This window comes from Dreissena polymorpha, chromosome 15 (genome assembly GCF_020536995.1).
Source record: "Dreissena polymorpha isolate Duluth1 chromosome 15, UMN_Dpol_1.0, whole genome shotgun sequence".
In the NCBI taxonomy this organism is placed as follows: domain Eukaryota; kingdom Metazoa; phylum Mollusca; class Bivalvia; order Myida; family Dreissenidae; genus Dreissena; species Dreissena polymorpha.
The window spans coordinates 57,918,717-57,939,893 of NC_068369.1; the positions used below are offsets into that span (position 1 = coordinate 57,918,717).

General features: G+C 34.5%; 1 protein-coding gene and 1 long non-coding RNA gene across 3 annotated transcripts in view; both read right to left on the reverse strand.

Annotated features, from left to right (window-relative positions):
- Positions 1 to 11,461: 11,461 nt before the first annotated feature.
- Positions 11,462 to 14,526, reverse strand: LOC127861118 (uncharacterized). Its single transcript, XR_008040074.1, has 3 exons — positions 14,218 to 14,526; positions 13,193 to 13,336; positions 11,462 to 12,315 (listed from the first exon to the last, which is right to left on the reverse strand). It is a non-coding gene; the product is annotated as an uncharacterized LOC127861118 (long non-coding RNA).
- Positions 14,527 to 18,925: 4,399 nt separating this feature from the next.
- Positions 18,926 to 21,177, reverse strand: part of LOC127860556 (uncharacterized) — a 5,622-nt gene continuing 3,370 nt past the window's right edge. For both annotated transcript variants that reach the window (XM_052398677.1, XM_052398678.1), the window contains exons 2-4: positions 19,796 to 20,000; positions 19,368 to 19,511; positions 18,926 to 19,230 (exon numbers count right to left, since the gene is read on the reverse strand). In XM_052398677.1, the coding sequence (XP_052254637.1) occupies positions 19,055 to 19,230; positions 19,368 to 19,511; positions 19,796 to 19,991 (516 nt within the window). In that variant the 5' untranslated portion in view covers positions 19,992 to 20,000 and the 3' untranslated portion in view covers positions 18,926 to 19,054. The remainder of the gene's footprint in view (positions 19,231 to 19,367; positions 19,512 to 19,795; positions 20,001 to 21,177) is intronic.

Genomic DNA, 21,177 nt, shown 5'->3' on the forward strand with positions numbered 1-21,177 from the left:
ATGTTGATGCTGCATTAACAAATATAAGTGTATATGAATTGAAAACACCACCAATAAACAACGGTTGCGATAGACATCTATAAACATAGGATATACAGTTAGATGCGCATAATGTCACTTGAACTAAAAGCATAATGATTTCATTTATGGTTTATTAAAGAAGCAACTTCATTTTGGCAAATAATATGAATACAACACTCTCTTTCATTGTTTTAAGAAAATGCACTCAGTAATGCTCATCTTATATATTCATGCCGCGATGCCGCTTTCTATGTCAAATTTGTGGTTATACCATCGTTTTGCATATACAAAAAAAATCTACTAAAGGAGCGCTAACAGATTAATAGTTTACGAGCGTAGCAACGACTTGCATTGTCTACATGTATTTCAAATAGTTGAGTCTTAAATCTTGAAAGTTATTATCACGTATTCCCTGCTTATAATGTTAATCACAATTTATATCTAAACCTGCTTTTACTCCAATCCGAAAAATGAACACTGATAAGATTATGTTAAACAAATCTGTCTTGACAGAATTCAACGCACAATTCATTTATAAAATACTAATGCAGTTGGGCTGGTTAATAGTATTGCGGTACACATCGGTTCAAAAGTATAACCTTCAATGTCGTGTCACGCGTCACGTACAATCTTTATACTAAATGATAATAAATTGAACCGAAATACCAGCGACATAATTTAACCGTTCTATATGCCATGAAAACAATCAACCAAAAACGAGTGAACCATAAATATTCTCAAATGATAACACATGTGCACAACAATATTGTCACTTTTAGTTTTACTATACTGAGCTATATTCAATCGATTTTAAAAGTCCAAGTGTGTATGGGCTAGGCATTGTTAGTTCGCTGTGTATATGACATAAGCGTAACTAGCATTTATTGGTTTGCTCTTCAATGCAATATGTTGGGTAATCATGTTAAATTACCTACACAATATGTTTGCATGGTGGCATAGAACTATCGTGTGATAACTTAAAAATATGCATATTGACTTCATAAATCTTTTAATAAAATTGAACTCCAGCAGAACAGAAATGTAAGAATTTTGTGAATACTGGAATCAGGTAGTCCGTTAAGGCGTTCGTTCTTCTTTTTAGATTTCTCTGAAGGGCATATCTCGAAAACTGTAAGAGATATGACCGCTGAACTTCAAATATAAAATAGAATAATTGAATGGAGGCGCATTCACATGACCCATGACTTTTTCTTCCATTCTGGCATGGCTAGTGTCTCTCGTAAATGCTTCATACTTAAATCGTGTTGGCGTTCTTAACGCCTTCTACCACGTACACAATATGATCCGCACATGTCCCCTCTAAATCTAATTAACGAATCGGAACTACTTCAATAAAAAGTTCCTACTATCAAAGCGGTATGCTTGGGAGGAGTGATTCAGACTGTATAGTATGTGTGTTCAAACGCATTTTACTCTTACTACTACGGAAAATGAACCCTGTGCATCCTTACACCAGAAATTGACAACTGTGCGTGTTGAATACCAGGTAGGTGCCAAATGACCGTAATAAAAATAACAAATATAACAAATTCCAGTTAAACCCCGATTATTTATTACTTATCATCACAAAAATTAATAATCATTATTGTGTGGCCCGTAACCAATATCCGTGCATTTAAAGACGTGATTTTTTTATCAAAACATACACTAATGAATCAAAAGGGAGTCAACGCCTTAGAGTGGACAAAGCAAAATAAAGCATTAAGAGAACAATTTTAAGGGCAATTAAGTCTAAGCTTTATTCATATCACATTGAAACTGTTAATAAATGTTGAGATCGTTAAAACACATTTCAAATCGATCTGCAATATCAAAACATGTTCAATTAAAGTATTTTTAAATTCCAAATCCCCCACATAGTTCTATGACCAGGTCATGAAACTGACCGCACTATCATCTCATTTTGTCTTCCTAAGAAGTGAGCCCACTCAAATAATGATAGTGTACATGCCGTTGTTTCGTGTAAGGCAAATACCTTAGCGATACAATATGTTGGAGATTCCCTTTACTTACACAAGAATTTTCTTTTTATTAAAATCCTATAAAATGTGTTATAATGTGTATAATAATTATAATTATATTGTTAATAATTATTCATATGTAATTCGCTTAAGTGAGACAGACAGTGGTGGTGCGGTGGTCGAATGGTAACACTCTGGTCTACCATTCCAGAGGTCCCCAGTTCAAATCCCGGCCGGGGCACTGGAAATTTCAGAAATGCTTCAAGTGTTTCCCACCCACCTAGAGATGTATTGGTATGAAACCTAGGTAATTCTTGCGTGTATCGGTGCTATACACTGAGCACGTTAAAGAACCAAGGGATCTATTCCCAAAGACCAAGGATATCGCACCCGGATTCCTTGTATCCCAATACTGTCTCTTCTGCTTGATGTCTCTTCAAAACCAAAGCCCACTCAAAAAAAAACCAAAGCTCACATTAAAAATAAGTGCTTGCACGATCATTGGTTATCCTTGACTGCAAGGTAAATAGAAATACATACATACAAAACGTCACGTACAAATAAGTTATTAAGATTATTGACATTATAATTAGACGTATATTACGCGTAAATAATATTGACATATGGCGTATAGTTTTATTAAATAAATGTCTGATACATTTAATTAGAGATATGTGATAATATTGTACCCCCAATAATGAATTAGAGATATGTGATAATATTGTACCCCCAATAAATATAACTCAAGTCAGGCTTTGTCACTATTGTGCTATTAATTAAATAAAATTTATTAATTATAAAAGACCTATCATAAATATAGTCGTACACAGTCGTCAATCGTTTTGCGAACCTTATTTGGTTTTCGTCATGTATTTCTTTATATTTATAACATGTTGTTGAAACTGCGACATACAAATCGCGGAATACAAAACAACAATTAAAAAAGTACATTTGTCCGTCATTTGGAAACTGCCCTTGGGGATTTAACCTTTAAGTGGTTGACGTCAGATCTAAAATGCAAGTGTGACAGTTTATTGCTGCTATTTAACTTAAAGATGGATTTTTATTTAATAAACAGCATTAACTCCCTTACATACAGCCTTATTAAGCACCCAACATGCTGTTTGGTTCGCTTTGTTTTTGACTTCCGCTATCCCGGATTTCTATTTCGCAATATAAATACATATATATACGAACGCCCATGCTTGTTATCGTGTGCTTAAATGTATATATCTGACAGCGACTGAATAGCAAATATCCTCAATTATCAGATAAATCTCACTTCCCCATCATCTTTTATCTGTGATGAGGTCATACTATGTGTGGTTGTTACGATTCTGGAATTTAAGTCAGTTAATTAGTTATACAGTTTAGAAAAGCAAAACATCCTGAAACTGCATAGCATTTTAAAGCTTTGGGTTTTAAAGGGGCCTTTTCACAGATTTTGGCATTTTTTAACTTATTCATTAAATGCTTTATATCGATAAATGTAAACATTGGATCGTAAAAGCTCCAGTAAAAAATCAAGAATAAAATTAAAAAAAGGAAAAGAACATTGCCCGGAACAGGTTTCGAACCAGTGACCCCTGGAGTCCTGCCAGAGTCCTGAAGTAAAAACGCTCTAGCCTACTGAGCTATTCCGCCGAGTACACGTACTAGACGTATTTTATACCTTATATAAGCAATCTTCGTAGTTTCACAAAATTTAACGACAAAAACAGAACTCTCCAAATTATTCAATCGTTTCGCGTTGCAACGCTTTATAATTTTTAGGTTTTAAAATCGTCAAATGATGCATATAATGGCTATATTAGACCATGGTAAATGTTCAGTATTACTGTTTCCTCACAATTATCATAACTAAAACGAAAATTTGCGAATTTGAAACAACTTTTTTCAATTTTGTCAATTTACCAAAGCGTGAAAAGATCCCTTTAATCAATGCGTCCCAAAATTAATACCCAAATACCCATGACGTCATATCCTTCTAGTAATGTTGCATTGAACTTATTGGCTGATATTAAACCGGGGGAAGCCCCTTCAATTAAACGCATCTGTATTTAAGGTGGAAGCAACAACTTATTTGTTTAAATAAGACTCTCGTGCAATCGTACGCCAACAACCTGGTAATATAATAAAATTTGTTCTGATTTATAATCAGCATTAAATAAACACGTTTAAACTTTTAAACTTTCGATGACCAAACATATTTTAGAAACACATACCGAGCTAATACTTTTGCATAGCAACGTAGCAATGAGTGACTCAAAGCAAGTACTATGTTGTGGGGCGGTCTTCTTCAGCGGTTTGAGCACTCTGTGTTGTGGCCTGGCGTTGTTTTTGGACAATTGGCGTGACGATGGCATTTGCCATGTTGGGCTATGGAAAGAGTGTGGAATAGATTATTGTGTCCCATTCACTACTTTTTCAGGTACATTTGGAGATAAGAGCGGGAATAATAAAATATATTTAAATGTGTAACTGTGTTTAAATAATGCTTCACTTCTTTATATTGATATTATGTTTGGTATAAAAATCAACAACTAATTAAAACACATCGAATTTACTAACTACATTTAACGATCACAGACAGTTCCAATTGAGTAATAAATATATTCTTCCCTATTTCATAATTCTAAAATATCAGTTCCAATTAATGTTATTAACATGCTTTTTGATGGCATTTTTATGAACTACCTCACACGTTGGATCATAAATACACATATATCAGAAATACACGGATGCTCTCATTTATGTTATTTGTCAGTTCTTCAATATTGACCAAGAACAATGACACACCCAGGTGTAGAGGACAACATTCTGGCTAATAGGTTTGTAAAGTTGTGTAACTATAACTGCAGTTTATTTTACATGATACAAAATCTAAATGTCATTGTAAAAATTGTTATCGTTTTGCTGGATAAAGGCACACAACTCTGCCCATAATATCAACCAACCCGGAAAGGAGCGCAAGATCACAGGATCACAGGATGGTTTATCTGTTATTAAAGTGTCATCCCTCTTGTGAAATAATGTGCGTGTTACGCGAGATCAATTCTGACAAGACGGCAAGCCGGAAGTACAATTCAAAGGGATATCTGCACCCTCTCTGAAAGTGTGTGGCATAACAAATGCAACAACAGCCACACTTTTAACTCGAAATGCAATCATTGATACATTAAACTATAACCGACTGGATTGTTTAATTTCGACACACCTTTTCCCATGTAATAGCATAACTTTTTTTATATTTTAGGTTGGTTGGTAGCTGTCCGGACCTTTGCATTTCTTGGTTTGTTTCTTATGATTGGAGCTGCTTTTTCATCGAGCTTTTATGCTTTTGTGTCGAAGAACAGCACTCTTGTTGTCGTCTCTATTATATGCTCTATCGGCGCAGGTGAGTTGTAATTCAAACGTCGGCAAACTAAAAATATTAATTCTTCAAATGTATATGTAAACTAGTTCATACTTCTCCGGGTTGAACGCATTCACACAAATCAAAGGTCAAGTTATCGATTGTTCGTACCCGTGTGTATTTGCATGCTGCTTAGGTACCATTATCGGAACCCTAATCAGCAGCTGCTGTTAATCTTAACAGATTAAAAGGAATATAATTATTATTCATTTTATTTTTGAGTCGTTACCAGAAATCATAAAAAATAACATTTTAAGATAACACTTTTACATTTTAAAGTTGAATTAATCAAGAGAACAAAATTACGGATGGTGTGATAACGATTGTAGTGATGAGAGAATGTGGAAACTGGAAAACTCAGTGTTCGTTCCCTGTTAAATGAATGTGGAATATCAACAAACATATCATTGCACTTTATATTCGGCTTTTGTAAGGAGGTTTAATTAAAGGAAAAGGTAATATTTTCTTTTAATTCCATGAAGAAAGAAAACCTCTTAGAGAAAAATGTCTTTTTAATATCGATAGTATTCTAGATTTTAATAGACGGCATGAATGATTATTAACATATTCTGCATTGACTGCAAATTGACTTTTAAAGTTTAAGTATAATTGCCAACTTACTTGGTTCAATACATTAGCTATGGTTGTGTTGTCATTGGATGCTATTTATATCCATGTTGTACATACAGGAACATTTAATTGTTGTTCAATGAACACCAAAATCATATTAAATTACTGGTCATTATAACCAAACAACGTATAGTTAAAATATGCCTTACATACACGCTACGAATGGTATTTAAAAAAAAATTAAAATGAGAAATACTTGATAAAAATCACATAAGAATATTTATTTATTTATTTATTTATGTATTTATTATTTATTTGTTTATTTATTTATTCATTTATTTATTTATTTATTTATTTATTCATTTATTTATTTATTTATTTATTTATTTATTTATATATTTCATAGATTTGTGTTGTAAATGATGTACTTACCCGAATTTCAGGTAAAATATCCTATGTTGTATACATAGAGAATTCTAGGTTAGTGTTGATTATAGATCAGGTTTATCATGCGAGGCTTAGAAAACAAAAAGCACGTGCCTTGGCGAGTGCTTTTTCGTTTTCGTGCCGAACACTAACACCGTTTATAATCAACACTAACCTATTATTCTATTTATCCCACTTTTTATTCAGTAAACCTTTTTATTTAAACAAAATAAGTTTCACTGAATAATTTCGCGTTTTCACGAGTGTTTATCGTACTTTGATAATTACTGTAGTCACGGAGTGTATATTGAATCTAGAGTCCGTGCTGTAGTGTAACCAAGGTCAGCGTATTATTCCGCGTTCCAAAAATAACCGCTGATCAAATAATCATTTTGAAAAATCAGAATATCGTTTGACAAAGAGTCGTGCGTTATTAATTACAATTTTATTCATATTAAATTGCAAATCTAAAAGTTTTATAACATAAATAAAACATTTAGTTGTTATATACAAGGAACTACATTTGTTTACAACGTAGCCTAATAACGTAGCGCGTGCCGTTGATTATAGATGAAATTTAATAAACGGGGCTTTAATCTACCGAATTCGCTGTTAAAGTGGGATAAAATTAGTTTTGTCTCTGATTATTACAGAAGAGTATCACCGCTTCATTTATAATTTATTAGTTATTGTGTACGCATTACAAAAGAATGAACAAAAGCAATTACCTGTACATAAAGAGAACAATTCAGCATTATATGGAAATGTTATTGGTTATCATCACGCCAAATGCACAGTCTATTTCTTAATTATATCTTAGTGTATTGCTCCAAATGTAGTTGTCATTGCATTTGACTTCAAGTTACAGTACCGACACTTTAATAAAAACGCCTCGACCAGATATGGCATTTACACAAACAAACAGTTATGCATCGACAGCATTGGTAGAAAAAGTACCAACACTGATGTGTACATTTGTTCGTACATAAACGAAATTAGAATACGTTGATAGCGCCTTGCAATTAATATATGATAATTTCACGATTCTCTATGGGGACGGCATTCGGAATATTTTAGCGCAACGTCACAACTGGTTACGGAACGGGCTTTTTGTTGTATTGTTGCATGTGTTCTTGGATGGTATGTTGCGTTGTTGAATGCAATACTGGTTTATGTTATAAGAACGACTGCACAGAATAAGAAAGATCAAGAACAATTATACTAGTATCTTCAGACGAATACTTGTTCTGTGTTATTATATGCACACATAACTTGAGCGTTGCATTGTGCTTTCAAAACGTGATATTGGTAGTGCAATGGCATTTTTATGATCGGGTATATAATCAATTAAATTGTGTGGTAAGTATGTAACTTTTTTAATGTGCCTTCCTTATTATTTAAAATGTCGTCAGAAAAACAGCCATGCATCTATGTATGTTTTTAAACATGCTCTCACTTGTCATAAATAAATACAATTGATAATGGGATGATTTATTACTTTTATTTTAATTATATATTAATGCTGTTAAAAAACTGCCATGCACATTTAAAACCCCAGACTCATACCGCAGTATATTTTATTATATAAACTTCTTTATCTGTGTAAAAGTGTTCGAACATCGCTATGCAATTTTAATCAGTCGCTGTTTCCAAGTATCTTTCCCAAATCGAATGTAAAGGCAACACAAGTTCTTGTGTGTAAATTATCAGCACTGACATCAATGAATGCATTTACCAACGTAAAAACTGCCGATTTCTTAATAAAGTTCGTGACAACACTTTACTAAATTATTTGCAACCTCGGTACAGTAATTTAAGTTCCTTTTGTAAAACTATGTATACGCAAATATGTATTCAATAAACAAAATATGTTTAAAGTATTTTTTCATACATTTTTATGATTTCGCGTAATAGAAGTTTATATTAATATTCTTAACCAGTTATATGTTGTATAGTGTTTGAATTTGGTTTGTGGTAAATGCTCATTTAAAAGTTGCAGGCATATGAATACGCGTTGTGTCTCACAGAAAGGAGTTTATAGTATCAACAACTATGAATAAAAAGACAAGTTATACAGTAAATTTAAATAAATATATATTTGTGTAAACGGTTCAAACTGGTCCGGGGCAAATACTCTGCATCGGGTGATTATTAACATTTTAATACTGCTTTTTAATCGGTCATAACAAATATTGCACGTTATGATTTTATTTAGATTTTTCAAATTGTATGCATAATATTTAATAAAATTGTTACGTACAGGCAATTAAACAATTTGTTAAACACGGACGATATTTAGACATTGAAATGTCATTTCACTGCAGGCAAGCTTTCGCGAGGTTTCGTCATCGGTTTCACAGAGAGGATTAGGAATACCTAGAAATCCTAGAATATGTTAACATTTTCTATCGGAAAATTCTTCCATTAATATAGAAGACCAACAAAGTGTATTTTTAATCTTTTAAATATGCTGAAATTATGCAAACTTACTTCTATAATTGGTATAATATCAGAAAAATTAATTTGAATTTCTTTGATCTGTTAAAAAAAGAAAATTATCTTGTTATACTAAAATTAGCCTTCTGTGTTAACCAGTTTTTAATTGACCGTAATACTTGTAGTTTTAGTATGTGTTGTTTCCAGTTTAAGTTCATTGTTAATATATACGTATGGGCAAACCTTTGTATGATCTGTATATTTATTATATATACATGTATTATTGGCTGGTGGCCTTTGTTTACAATAAACTTACTACCAAGACTACTACAGTGCGCATGTAATAAACGTACTTAATGGCCTCGTCATACACATCACGGTATGATGCCCTCATGGTGACCGAAACATTCAATATGTTTTGTTAAAAGGTCTATGAGAAACGTGTTTTTATATCAAAAGTAAGACAAGATTAGGAAGATGCTGTGGATGGTGATTTGGATGATGATGATAATAATGATAATAATGATGATTTGGATGATTTGGATGATGATGATGATGATGATGATAATGACGACGACGACGACGACAACGATGACGATGATGATGATGATAATGATGATGACTTGGATAATGATGATGATGATGATGATGATGATGATGATGATGATGATGATGATGATGATGATGATGATGATGATGATGATGATGATGATGATGATGATGATTTGGATGATGATAATGATGATGATAATAATGATGATGAAGAAGGGGAAGAATAAGAAGATGATAATGATGATGATGATAATGATGATGATGATGAAGAAGTAGAAGAAGAAGACGAAGAAGAAGAAGATGATAATGGTGATGTTGATGATGAGGAGGTGGAGGAGGAGAATATGTATAACTTTGTAATGCAGGTCAAGTTCTTTATTAACGTGTTGATGATATACAACATAATTTATTTGTTATTCCTGGTTATCTGAGCATCAACGATAGGGCTGAATGTAAAACTATTTAGAGCAAAACTCATGTTGACCCTGAGCTTCTAATGTTCAACCTCGAAAAGAAGGTGATTGATAAAGGATATGTTTTCGCGGAAACGAATAGCTCCGCCGGAATCGAACTGCTTTATAATTAATCATCTGAAAGACAGGAATTTGGGTTGTTTTCAACATTGAGCGTACAACTCTGAAACAAAACGCTAGAAAATATAAGTGCGTCTATAAGATTGTGTTGTCTAAAGTCGATTTGTCTCGAACATAATATTGTGTCTACAGATATACAAGCGGTCTAGCGATAAGATGAAGTACTAGTATTTGAGAGTCCGATTGCGATATCCCCATTGCACCCCCTTAACTTGTACGGCCGGTATTAAAATATACATGCTATCTTGTATTTATTCGGTTTCATCTGCGCGACTCAAATGTTTTTGTAATAGCATAGACGGGGTCTCGCATATGCGCTTACAATAATCGCATAGACGAAACACGTTACGTGATATCTGTGCGACATAGCACTGCAACACGTCGAGTTGCTAGCGAGGAAAACACATTCAAATATTGCATTTTTAGCTAGCAAAAGCCATCACATCGCGGAAAAAATTACTTTTGTGTCGTTATCATAATGCTAAACGTACACAGTTGCACAAATCCAAAGGTGTCTTCTGATTTACCTATTTGTTAATTTCATCACTAAAGAAGCAATACTTTATGATATTGTTACGCGCAGAATCTGTGCGGTTTTTATATCGAGCGGTAAATTAAATGTCACTAGCATTGCGCGAAGTCAGTGGCGGATCCAGGATTTCTGGTTGGAGGGGGGGGGGAAGGGATATTGAAAGATTTGCTGGGGGTCCAGAGGGCGAAGCCCCCCCCCCCCGTAAGCTCCACGATTTAAGTAATTTTGAAGGCTTTTCACAACCACTTCTAGAGCATGTCACGTCTCATAGTCTTATATACTTTCATCAAAGTACCTTCTTATAATGCTCAAAAAATGCAAAGTTTATCGTTAAGGGGGTCCAGGGGGGGGGGGGGGGGGGAAGCCCCCCGTAAGCTTCACGATTTGAATGATTTTGAAGGCTTTGACAACCACTTCTCGAGCATGTCACGCCTTATAAACTTTCATCAAAGTACCTTCTTATAATGCCCCAAAAGTGCATAGTTTATCGTTTAGGGGGTTCGGGGGGCGAAGCCCCCCGGAAGCTTCACGATTTAAATGATTTTGAAGGCTTTGACAACCACTTCTCAAGGATGTCACGCCTTATATATTTTCATCAAAGTACCTTCGTATAATGCCAAAAATGTGCATAGTTTATAGTTTTGGGTGTCCAGGGGGCGAAGCCCCCCGGAAGCTCCACGATATTAGTGATTTCGAAGGCTTTGACAAGTTTAAATAGGTGATTTAGATCTAGTTAAGTGTGAAACATCCAATGAATTGACTTTACTTTGGCGATTTTAGGGGGGGGGGGGCGTACGCCGCGTCCGCCCCCCCCCCCCCCCCCCGTGGATCCGCCTATGGAAGTGTCATGTTTTGTGGAATACAAACTCAAAAACAATAGTTTATTTCATACATTTCTAAATTATGACTTTTAATCAGTGCTATTATACACAATAACAATAAAGTAAAAAGCAACGTGTCGACAGACTTATCAATGAACAATTTTACTGAATATGTGTTATTTTCAGAATTTTATATTGATGTAATATTCATTCACGGAAAAAAATAACTATTTTATTCAGTTAACGTCAAGCTGTATACATAGAAAGTGAAGCAATTCGTGGGTTGGGAAGAAAGTCACTACGTACCGGAATTTTCGGCGCGACACGTGTCCCTATTAATGATGCTTAATGCTTCTAATCAAAATTATAAAATATGCATGGTACAATCCTCTTTTTTTCCAATAAATAAATTAATTAGTAAGGTATGACTTATAAACTGTTAATTCTAATAAAAAAAGAAATAAAAGTTTCCTTAAAAAAAGTAGAGCTCGAGTCCCTTGATTATAGTTAACATAACCAATTTTAGAAATATACTCAACACGTGTTATATAGTGTCTTATATTAGTTTGAAGTCCGACAGTTGTATCGATCGTTGTACATCGAAGAGACCCGGAATGCTTCGTAGCATTAGTGTTTGCAAATAAATCGTCTATTGTTTATTCATTTTTATAAAAATATCCATTATTATTAATTATAAATAAAAAACATATTTTGTCTTAACATTTTTTTTCAACATATATGACCTGTCATACTTCGTCTTGACTTAACAGAACGTAATGTTCTAGACGTTTTGAGCACCAGTTGGGTATGTTTGAACACAATCGTTTCTGACACAGAAGTAACGTGGTGACTGCAGCCATTGACCAGCCCGATATACAGGCGACGACGCACCAAACAAAGGCGCTGCCAAAGCTGCTGCTATCTGAATCTCGAGCATACTTGAAAATAGCGGTCATAGTGCATATACCTGAAACACAACACATCAGCCGCGCTCTGAGAAAAACAGGCTAAATGCATGCGCGTAAAGTGACGTCCCAGATTAGTCTGAGCATCCGCAGAGTCTAATCAGGGTCGACCTTCTACGTTTTTATGTATTTTCTCGTTTAAGGTGTGTGTTTTTTTTCTATACGAAAATCCAGTCTAAGCCGAAAGTGTATCCATGATTAGCCTGTGTGGACTACACAGCCTACTCTTTGATTTCTCTTAACGCACATGCATTAAACCCGATTTTCTCAGAGCGAGGATAAGTTATAAATAAGGAGGTTATACAAAATGGTCGACGAATTAAGATACATACGAACGCCAAGTAAATCATGCATGCTTTCAATGTTTGGTATTGCATGCTGTCTCATATTTTGGTGAGGTATTACGGAAAACCTAATATTGCATTTAAATTGACTTATTATTTAGTTCGGTGAAATACGCGCGAGATATGCATAACAGAGGTTAATTTGATTCATAACTAATTATATGCATTTAATATATTTTGTAATGTGAATTATTTGGTGAATCTAACAGCGCTACCATGGTTCGAGCCGAACATAAAAAACTTGATCTTTATACAACACTCACATAATATGCTCTATATTATAAAACAGCGGACACAGCATTGGAAAATCTTGCGTTAAAAATCAACAACAATTACGAATAACATTAATTCCAGTCCAGATAAATTATTTCCTATGTCGTTATGTTCATGCGGCCGCTTTTTATTGTGGTATCTCGAAGCTTACACATGCCACGTATGGTAACGACTGTACACAACACATTGTTTTTCCACTGAAAGAATCACTTGTGGACACAATTTTTACTAAAAGCTTACGGTGACATAAACATTTACGTACCGTATGTAAGCGACAGCACGAGGACGGTAGAAAGTACAACTACATTTTCCTTTCGTGCACACACATAAAGCAAAGATACCAATGTTGACAGTACTTCGGTGCATATTCCTGCATATAGTAAGTTTCTGGTCTGTACAATCCCATCTGCAATGGAAAAAATTAACACTTCGTGGAAACAGTCAACAAACACGTAGTACGTCATATCACAAAAACATGTTTAGATATGCGATTATATAATTTTTAAAGTCGTCACACCTACAAATGTCATCTTACAAATGAGTAGTCGCACATATGAGTCATGATACATACGATTCAACCTAAATACAAGTTGTAGCATAAACGAGTCATCTAACACAATAGTCGCCACACAACGAGTGTAAAAACACATACGATCCATCACACATCTAAGCTTATACATACATATCAGTCATCAAACATACGACTGTTATACGATTCATCAAACACACGGGTAAACACACCAACTAGTCATCACGTATACGAGAACTCGAACGCACTAGTTATCCAGAATCACACCTACGAGGCATCGCACATACGAGTCATTATACACTATAGCCATCCAAAATACGATTACTCACACTTACGAACGGATAACGATGCTTTAATACGTATTAACGGTAACGAATTGTTACAGGAGACTTGTCGACAAATGATATAGGAAAACATAATCACATAATAGATATAACATGGACGGTAAACACATATTTGCAGCAGAAGGGTACTTGTTATCAAACATTATGTGATGCCGTTATAAACGGAAAATAAATGGTTAGATGTTTAGAAGTATAAGCAGGTTAATCCATATTATGTAAACATACATCAAACAGAAAACCAGGCATGGCACTCAGGCCAACGCATATGATTATTGTAAGGTCTTACTGGGGTCATTCAATAGTCAACGTGTCGTTAATAAAAAATTACTAAACGTTTAAACAGCGGATCGTATCATTCTGAGAGTAAATTATTTACCAATCGCATTTGTCTAATAACAAATAGTATTTACATACCCGAAACACAGATCAAATCAAAACACGACCCATTCCTGCCACATATTTGCCACAATCCGGACCAGACATATCCCTCGTCTAACCAAGTTTCACGTAGTAATGAAAACAAAGTACACGGAATACTGAAGCCTGTCAATATCACTAAGATGTAGTTCAATTTGGTCCTTACGCCTGGCATTGACGTTAAATGTGGCTGAAGCATTTTCAAAAGGGATATACACTGTCCGTTAAACACGATCCGTTTAACCGCGATGTTCAATATAATTTCATCGCAAATCGACTATTGCTACCACAAATCCGACATGCAAAAACAATACATAACAATTTTTACTCTGCACATTTGCTATCATAAGCAAACGCCGGTTCAAGCTAGTATTTCGCCCTTTATTACGCGGCTTACTACAGCAGTAATGTTTACCTACGGCTGTGGCTGTATTAGCACTTAAGAAATAACCAATTAATATCAATAGAGGCGATTTGTCGTTATTGGGTTTTCCGTTCGACTGATTTTCAACGCTAGTACAATGATATCAATAGAGTTTAAAAACCAGCAGGAGTCAAATGACCATGCGCTTGAAATTTGCAGTGATCAAATGGAATTAGTAGAGGTCAAAATACTGAAGTCCATAGTTGTGATATTTGTATATGTTTGTTAATGGTCTACACATGTTTCTTCGTATACATGTGAGAGAAATACTATGCAAAAAACAACACATTTTTATTATATAAAATATACTATAGAGTAAGCTTCCTGGCATAATAATGATGCAATGAGGATACTGTAAAGGAATTATATGAGATAAAATCATAAGAGTTGTATCAAAAAGTAGGATTCTGCTTCAATTAAAATACCCGAATTTATATCGGTACATAGTCCAGAGTATTACATGTATTCCTCATTAAATAAATAGGGAGCAAAACCCAAGGAGCCTTCTGGTTGACGAGATTTAAACGTATATTTAAATAATGTACATACATTCTCTCCTTTAACACAAGCATTCATGTTTCCTATCGTTCATGATTCATGTGCTATGCTCTGTCTATGATGGTCAATAGGTTTGAATGAAACACATGACTGTTATAAACCCTTATCGGTTAAATCTATTTTGGTATCAAATTATCTTATCGACGAATTTCAGGATTTAAAAAAAAAGAATCCAGTGAAATGCGTGTTTATGAAATGTTTGTTTACGGTGGGAATTTGCTTCTTTTCAATGATATAACACCATTTCAGTAGTAAATAGGCCATTAATAAATAATGTCAATTTTCCATCAGCACCAAACCCTTAAAACACAGCCAAATGTCAAAAGAAAAGTGTGACTCACTATTCTATTTGTTGTGAGTTTAAGTGTTTCGGGGCAATTCAATTCCAATTACGCCGTGGCTTTCAAAAATATGAAGAAGACATTTTTTTTAACAACGCAAAGAATGAACATGCATTGTAATTTGTGTCCGACATCTGCCTTGAGACATCATGTCTTGCAATAGTCCTACATCATGTTTCATATCGCCCCGAAATAGCACTAACATCACCCTTGTGAATGACCGTGCATTGCACCATTTAAATTTACATTAAGCTGGGTCCCCACTGCCGATCAGATCAACTCGATCAAGTCTGGCCAAGCGGTCGGGTACTGGTCTGGTTCGGTCGACGTGAGTGGTCGGGGACGGTCGGGTATCTCGGCATTGGTCGGGCTTCCTACCCGATATTTTTCGACAGGTCAACAAATATCGAGTAGCGGTCGAGTAGGAAATGGATCGAGAAGCGCTCGGGTAGTGGTCGTGTATAAGTCGAGTCGAAGATCAAGTTGATCGTGAAGCAATCGTGTGGCGATCGGATTGACATCTTTTACACGATCTGTACCCGATCCGCTCGAACTCTACCACAGTCATTTTAGATCGCAACACGATCCATTCGACCTCTACTCGATTTGATGTACAGATTTACTAGACTGCTACCCGACGGCTATTCGACCTACACGATCACTTCCCGATTGTTATTCGACCATACACAGGCTCCGTACCCGATCCGCTCGACCTCTACCCGAGTTATTTTATATCGCTTTGTACGACTGTAGTACGACCATCACGATCTGGTCGTGTGAAGATCTGGTGGTGATCGAGCTGAGGTCCACTTGGTCGAGCTGAGATCGTATAGGGCTCGCGTATAGGTCGAGATGATCGAGTGGAAATTGGAAAATGGTTTAGTGGACGTCGTGAATGAGTCGTGTGTGGGTCGTGTGTTTTCAACAAGAGGTCGAGAAAAAGTCGTGTATACCTTTTTGGTCGAACTTGATCGAGTTTGGTCGGGAATCGAGTTGATCGGATCGGCAATGGGAACCAACCTTTAACGTAACAACGTAACACCTTAAAGTCCAGACCACCTTAAGAATAGTTCGGGAGCAGCGAATGAAAAGTTGGATGCAGTACCCTAGGTACCAGGCTTGATAAACACCTTGATTTCTGATAATCTGCTTCTTATCTTCTTTTGTTTTGCTATAAACGTGTGAAACTTGATTTGTAAATGTAAGCATAAAACTTAAAGCATTATACACTTGTTTTGTTGATTACAAAAAGACGACTTAAAGCAAACAAAGACACATTCATTGCTTAAATAAAATATTATTTAACGTGTCAATGACAATATTTTTATTAAAGCAATGATCGTCTGGAAAGAAAAGCTTAGTACCTGTATTATTAAAATACCGGAAAGAATGTAATATCTTGCAAACGTAGGTAAAATGAATGCATAAAACCGATGTCGCCCTACATCGAGTCAAGCACATTCGATATAACGCCAAAACATCAGCGCAGAAATTTGACGGGAACCAGCATAGCTGAATCAAATCCCTGCCTTCATAACCAACCACGTGATAATAGCCGAGCCACGTACGTGGTACAATAATTTTACCGTTGTTATGTTTACATTGTTGAATTAAGGTATTTTTTTTATAATGAACCTAAACTTATACACTTTTTTCAAAATTTAAAAGAAAAGGATACAACTTTTTTATAATATAATACTGAAACCAATTAAATAAAAATCCTACCAAATCTGGAAGAATTTTCTTGTGATGGTAGAGATTGTATGTGAGAGTAAGGAACGACAACTCTGCGTGGAGATTGATAACACTACTATACACAATTGTATCGACAAGTCCCGTCAGTCTGTTGTTTTGTAATTTTGCGCTTAAAAAGATATTCCGCGCGATTAAACGAATGAAATAAATCATCGGCTTGCGAACCTTTTCACTTTCTTATTTAAGTAAAGTTTACATGCATCGTAGTTGGCTGTTGATATTTGTGTTAATGTGAGTCTTTGTCAACTACACGATTAAACAATTTTGATGACGTTTGTTGCGTTTTTGAACTGTTGGTATTAATGGTTAAATATTTCGCCCCTTATATACGATCTTGTCAAATATTTATTAATTAATATAAAATGTGTAAAACAACTTATTATATATACATTTCAATATAAACTAAAATAAAAGTTAAGAAGAATATGTGTCGAAAAATGCGAAATTAGCCATATATTTCATTCTGAAATCGAAAAAGGCTGTACAGCCGAATTCGCCAGCATGTATATAATGCATGTACGATGTGAATCTAAATTTAAAATACCGTATTTTTTTACAATTATTAGTTTATATTGATTAAAATATCACGACTGGTATATTACATTACTTGCAAAAAGTTGTTCAGTTTTCATATTTTCAGTATATTCGGTAATAAATTTTACTGGGTATGTCTACCAGGTAACTACCAGTTAACTATAAATAATGCCAGTAGATTCATCGTCATCGTCACGTGGTGAACCTAGGAATGCAAATTGTACATGCGTAGTGAATTGTATGTATTTAACATATAAAATGATCAATCTACTTGCGCTATTTATAATGTGTTTATTGTCATGTCACCTATTTTCGCGATGTACCTTCAATTTCACATTGCGAAATTTTATTACCGAATATACTGAAAAAATGAACTTTTTTCAAGTAATGTAATATACCAGTCGTGAAATTTTATTCAATGTACATTAATAATTGTAAAAAGGGTATTTTAGATTTTTTCTTTTTTCGTCATTCGTGGTTAACAGTTCCTTTAAGAGCAAGTGATATTGATTTCAACTTGCAAAAGTAGTATGCCTTCCTCACGTCGCGTGTGTACAGGAAATGCAGCATTAAGCTGATACGTGGGAAAAAGTGACAAGGACACTATTAATTTATTGCATTTTGTGCAGAATTCCACCAGCAATTCAATATTATGGAAAAGTGATCTGTCCGCATATGCCAATTATATTCAAATTAACTTGCACTACTAGCTTATGGGCATCGCGATTTAAGAGGTTAAATATTTTAAACAAAAACGCACATGAGTTTTGTTTGTGAGTTTGAAACAATTACGTGTTGTTTTAGGTGGCTATGGGTGAAATTAAATCAATCCATCTGTCAACTATAGCTGGATAGGTGTTTAAGTGTGCATGGCAAAACTCGTATTCATATATTGGTTCCTGAACACTTGTATTATAAAATAGTTAGATGTCAATAGATAAATACCTAAATATGTGCATTATATATAATAAGATGTAACACGCAGAACGACATACAGTGATTTGCTAACATAAAATATAGTTTGAACTACAGTATTCGTTATCAGTATTCTTTATAAAAAACTATAGCTTTTCAAACACAACAATACATTGCATAAAATACAAACATTTATTAAATCAATACGACTAAGAGTGTGTTAACGCGCATTTTACAATAGATACAATTGGTTCGTGCATTCTTCAACATAACACCGTCGATGGGCATAAAATAAACATGCAGCAAACTATGCAGGTGAATCGGGCATGCGTCCGTGTACAAAGAACACCCCAGCCTGGATCCAGCTGAACAACCAGGCAATCACGCACAGAGCAAATCCACCACCATATCTGAAGGATCCGGTAGAGACGTAGTGTCCAAAGAAGGAAACGTAGGTGGCGAATCCGATGAGCAGACAAAAGCCTAGAAGACATCAAGCAAAGAAACCGTTTTATTTGTCAAAATATATATTTATTATGAAAACTTATGAAAGCCAATATGAACAACATATTCTATGAAAGTCATTATCCATGTGCGTAAAAAGAAAAATGGTAACTAACCAGCTGCTATGGACAATCCGACGGTAACCAGGTAAAGTATGTTCTTGTCTTTCAAGAAAAACACACGCACACCAGCCGTTACCGCAGCTCCCAACATCAGGATCATGCCCAGGGCTACGAAACCGCGAGCAGCGAGTACCTGTCCTAAACACATCAATGGTCGTTTATGTATTTAAATGAATAATAATGTTTTATTGTAGCTGAACATTGGCTACAGCTTATAATTTGTTCGCATCGTGCCTTGAATAATGTTTTGGGAATATATGCCCCTCTATTAACATTATTTAACTTGAAAGCATCGTTTGACTTATCGCAATTAAGACAAATTATTTCAAAATCGTTCCAATTCGGTGTAAGATCCTTTTACATTTTTTGCACAGAACATGATAACATATATGTGAACTTGTTCATAAAATATTTATACTTACCAACAGGTGGTATTTCGTTGCACACATAGCCTTGCGAAAATTTCCCACAATATTTAAATAATCCATACGAGGCGTATCCGCCGTCTTGATTTTCATGATCTGATTCCATCCAAACATTTAGTGCAAGAGCAAGTATGCTGAACAAGCCGTTGAGACAGGCGAGTCCGAATCCCGCAAACCCGATTATTTGTTTCATCTTAAGAAGCTGAAAATGTATCAAATCGATACAATTGAACATCATAATACCGATAAGAATAGAATGTTATTAATAAGTTGAATTCATATTGGCTTTGTTATTGAGCTGGAGACAGTCGTATTGGCCTAAGAAGAACAACCAAATCCGAGACTTATACAAGCAAAGGTTAGTATAAATTAGGTAGGTAGTTTGAAAGCTATGGCGGTAATATACGTTTTTTGCTAAATTATCGATGAAAATCGTTACAAGTGAATTACTGTTTTTCCAATTTAAATTAATTATTTATTATAAATCAATTGACTAACATATATGTTCATAGTTTTCTTTAGCAAAAGTGTTATTTTATTTGTTTGAAAAGAATACATTCCATTCTATTGTAATATAAGAAACGTTTTTACGAAACTTGTTGATGCAACCATCTGTGAACAGTCTCTTTATTCTGACTGGACATAAACGCTGAATATCGGCGGTTAAATGGAAAATACCGATCTGTATAGATACCGGCTTCATCTTGATTGACGTGCACAAATGAAACGCATTTTCAAGTATTTGTATGAATGTAAACACTTTTATATAACAAATCATTAACAAGTCCATGGAAATAAAACACAGATCTAGCTGCAAAAATGTTTTAACGTATCAATTGTCATTTAGGGATAAAAATAATTAAAATTAGTTAACAGTTTCACGAAAACGAACTATACTCTTTTTATAAAATTGATAACTTTAAAAATAAAGAACCTTCAACAACCGATATTTTCATTAACAGCTCTGTTCATACACATGTCGGTTTTGCAAATACGATCTAAATACAAGAAAACCATGTTAACAAACATTTAAATTAAATGAAAGTTAAATGAAATGGAATTAATTAAAATCCAGAGTAAAAAATGTGCTCGCAAGAAAAAGTCAGGAGTAGAAGTATTTGTTGTTGTTAAAGTAGTGGAATTATTATTATTATTATTATTATTATTATTATTATTATTATTATTATTATTATTATTATTATTATTATTATTATTATTATTATTAGCAGCAGTATTAGTAGTAGTAGTAGTAGTAGAAGTAGTAATAGTAGTAGTAGTAGTAGTAGTAGTAGTAGTAGTAGTAGCTAGTAGAAGTAGTAGTAGTAGTAATAGTAGTAGTAGTAGTTAGTAGTAGTAGTAGAAGTAGATAGAATTCGTAA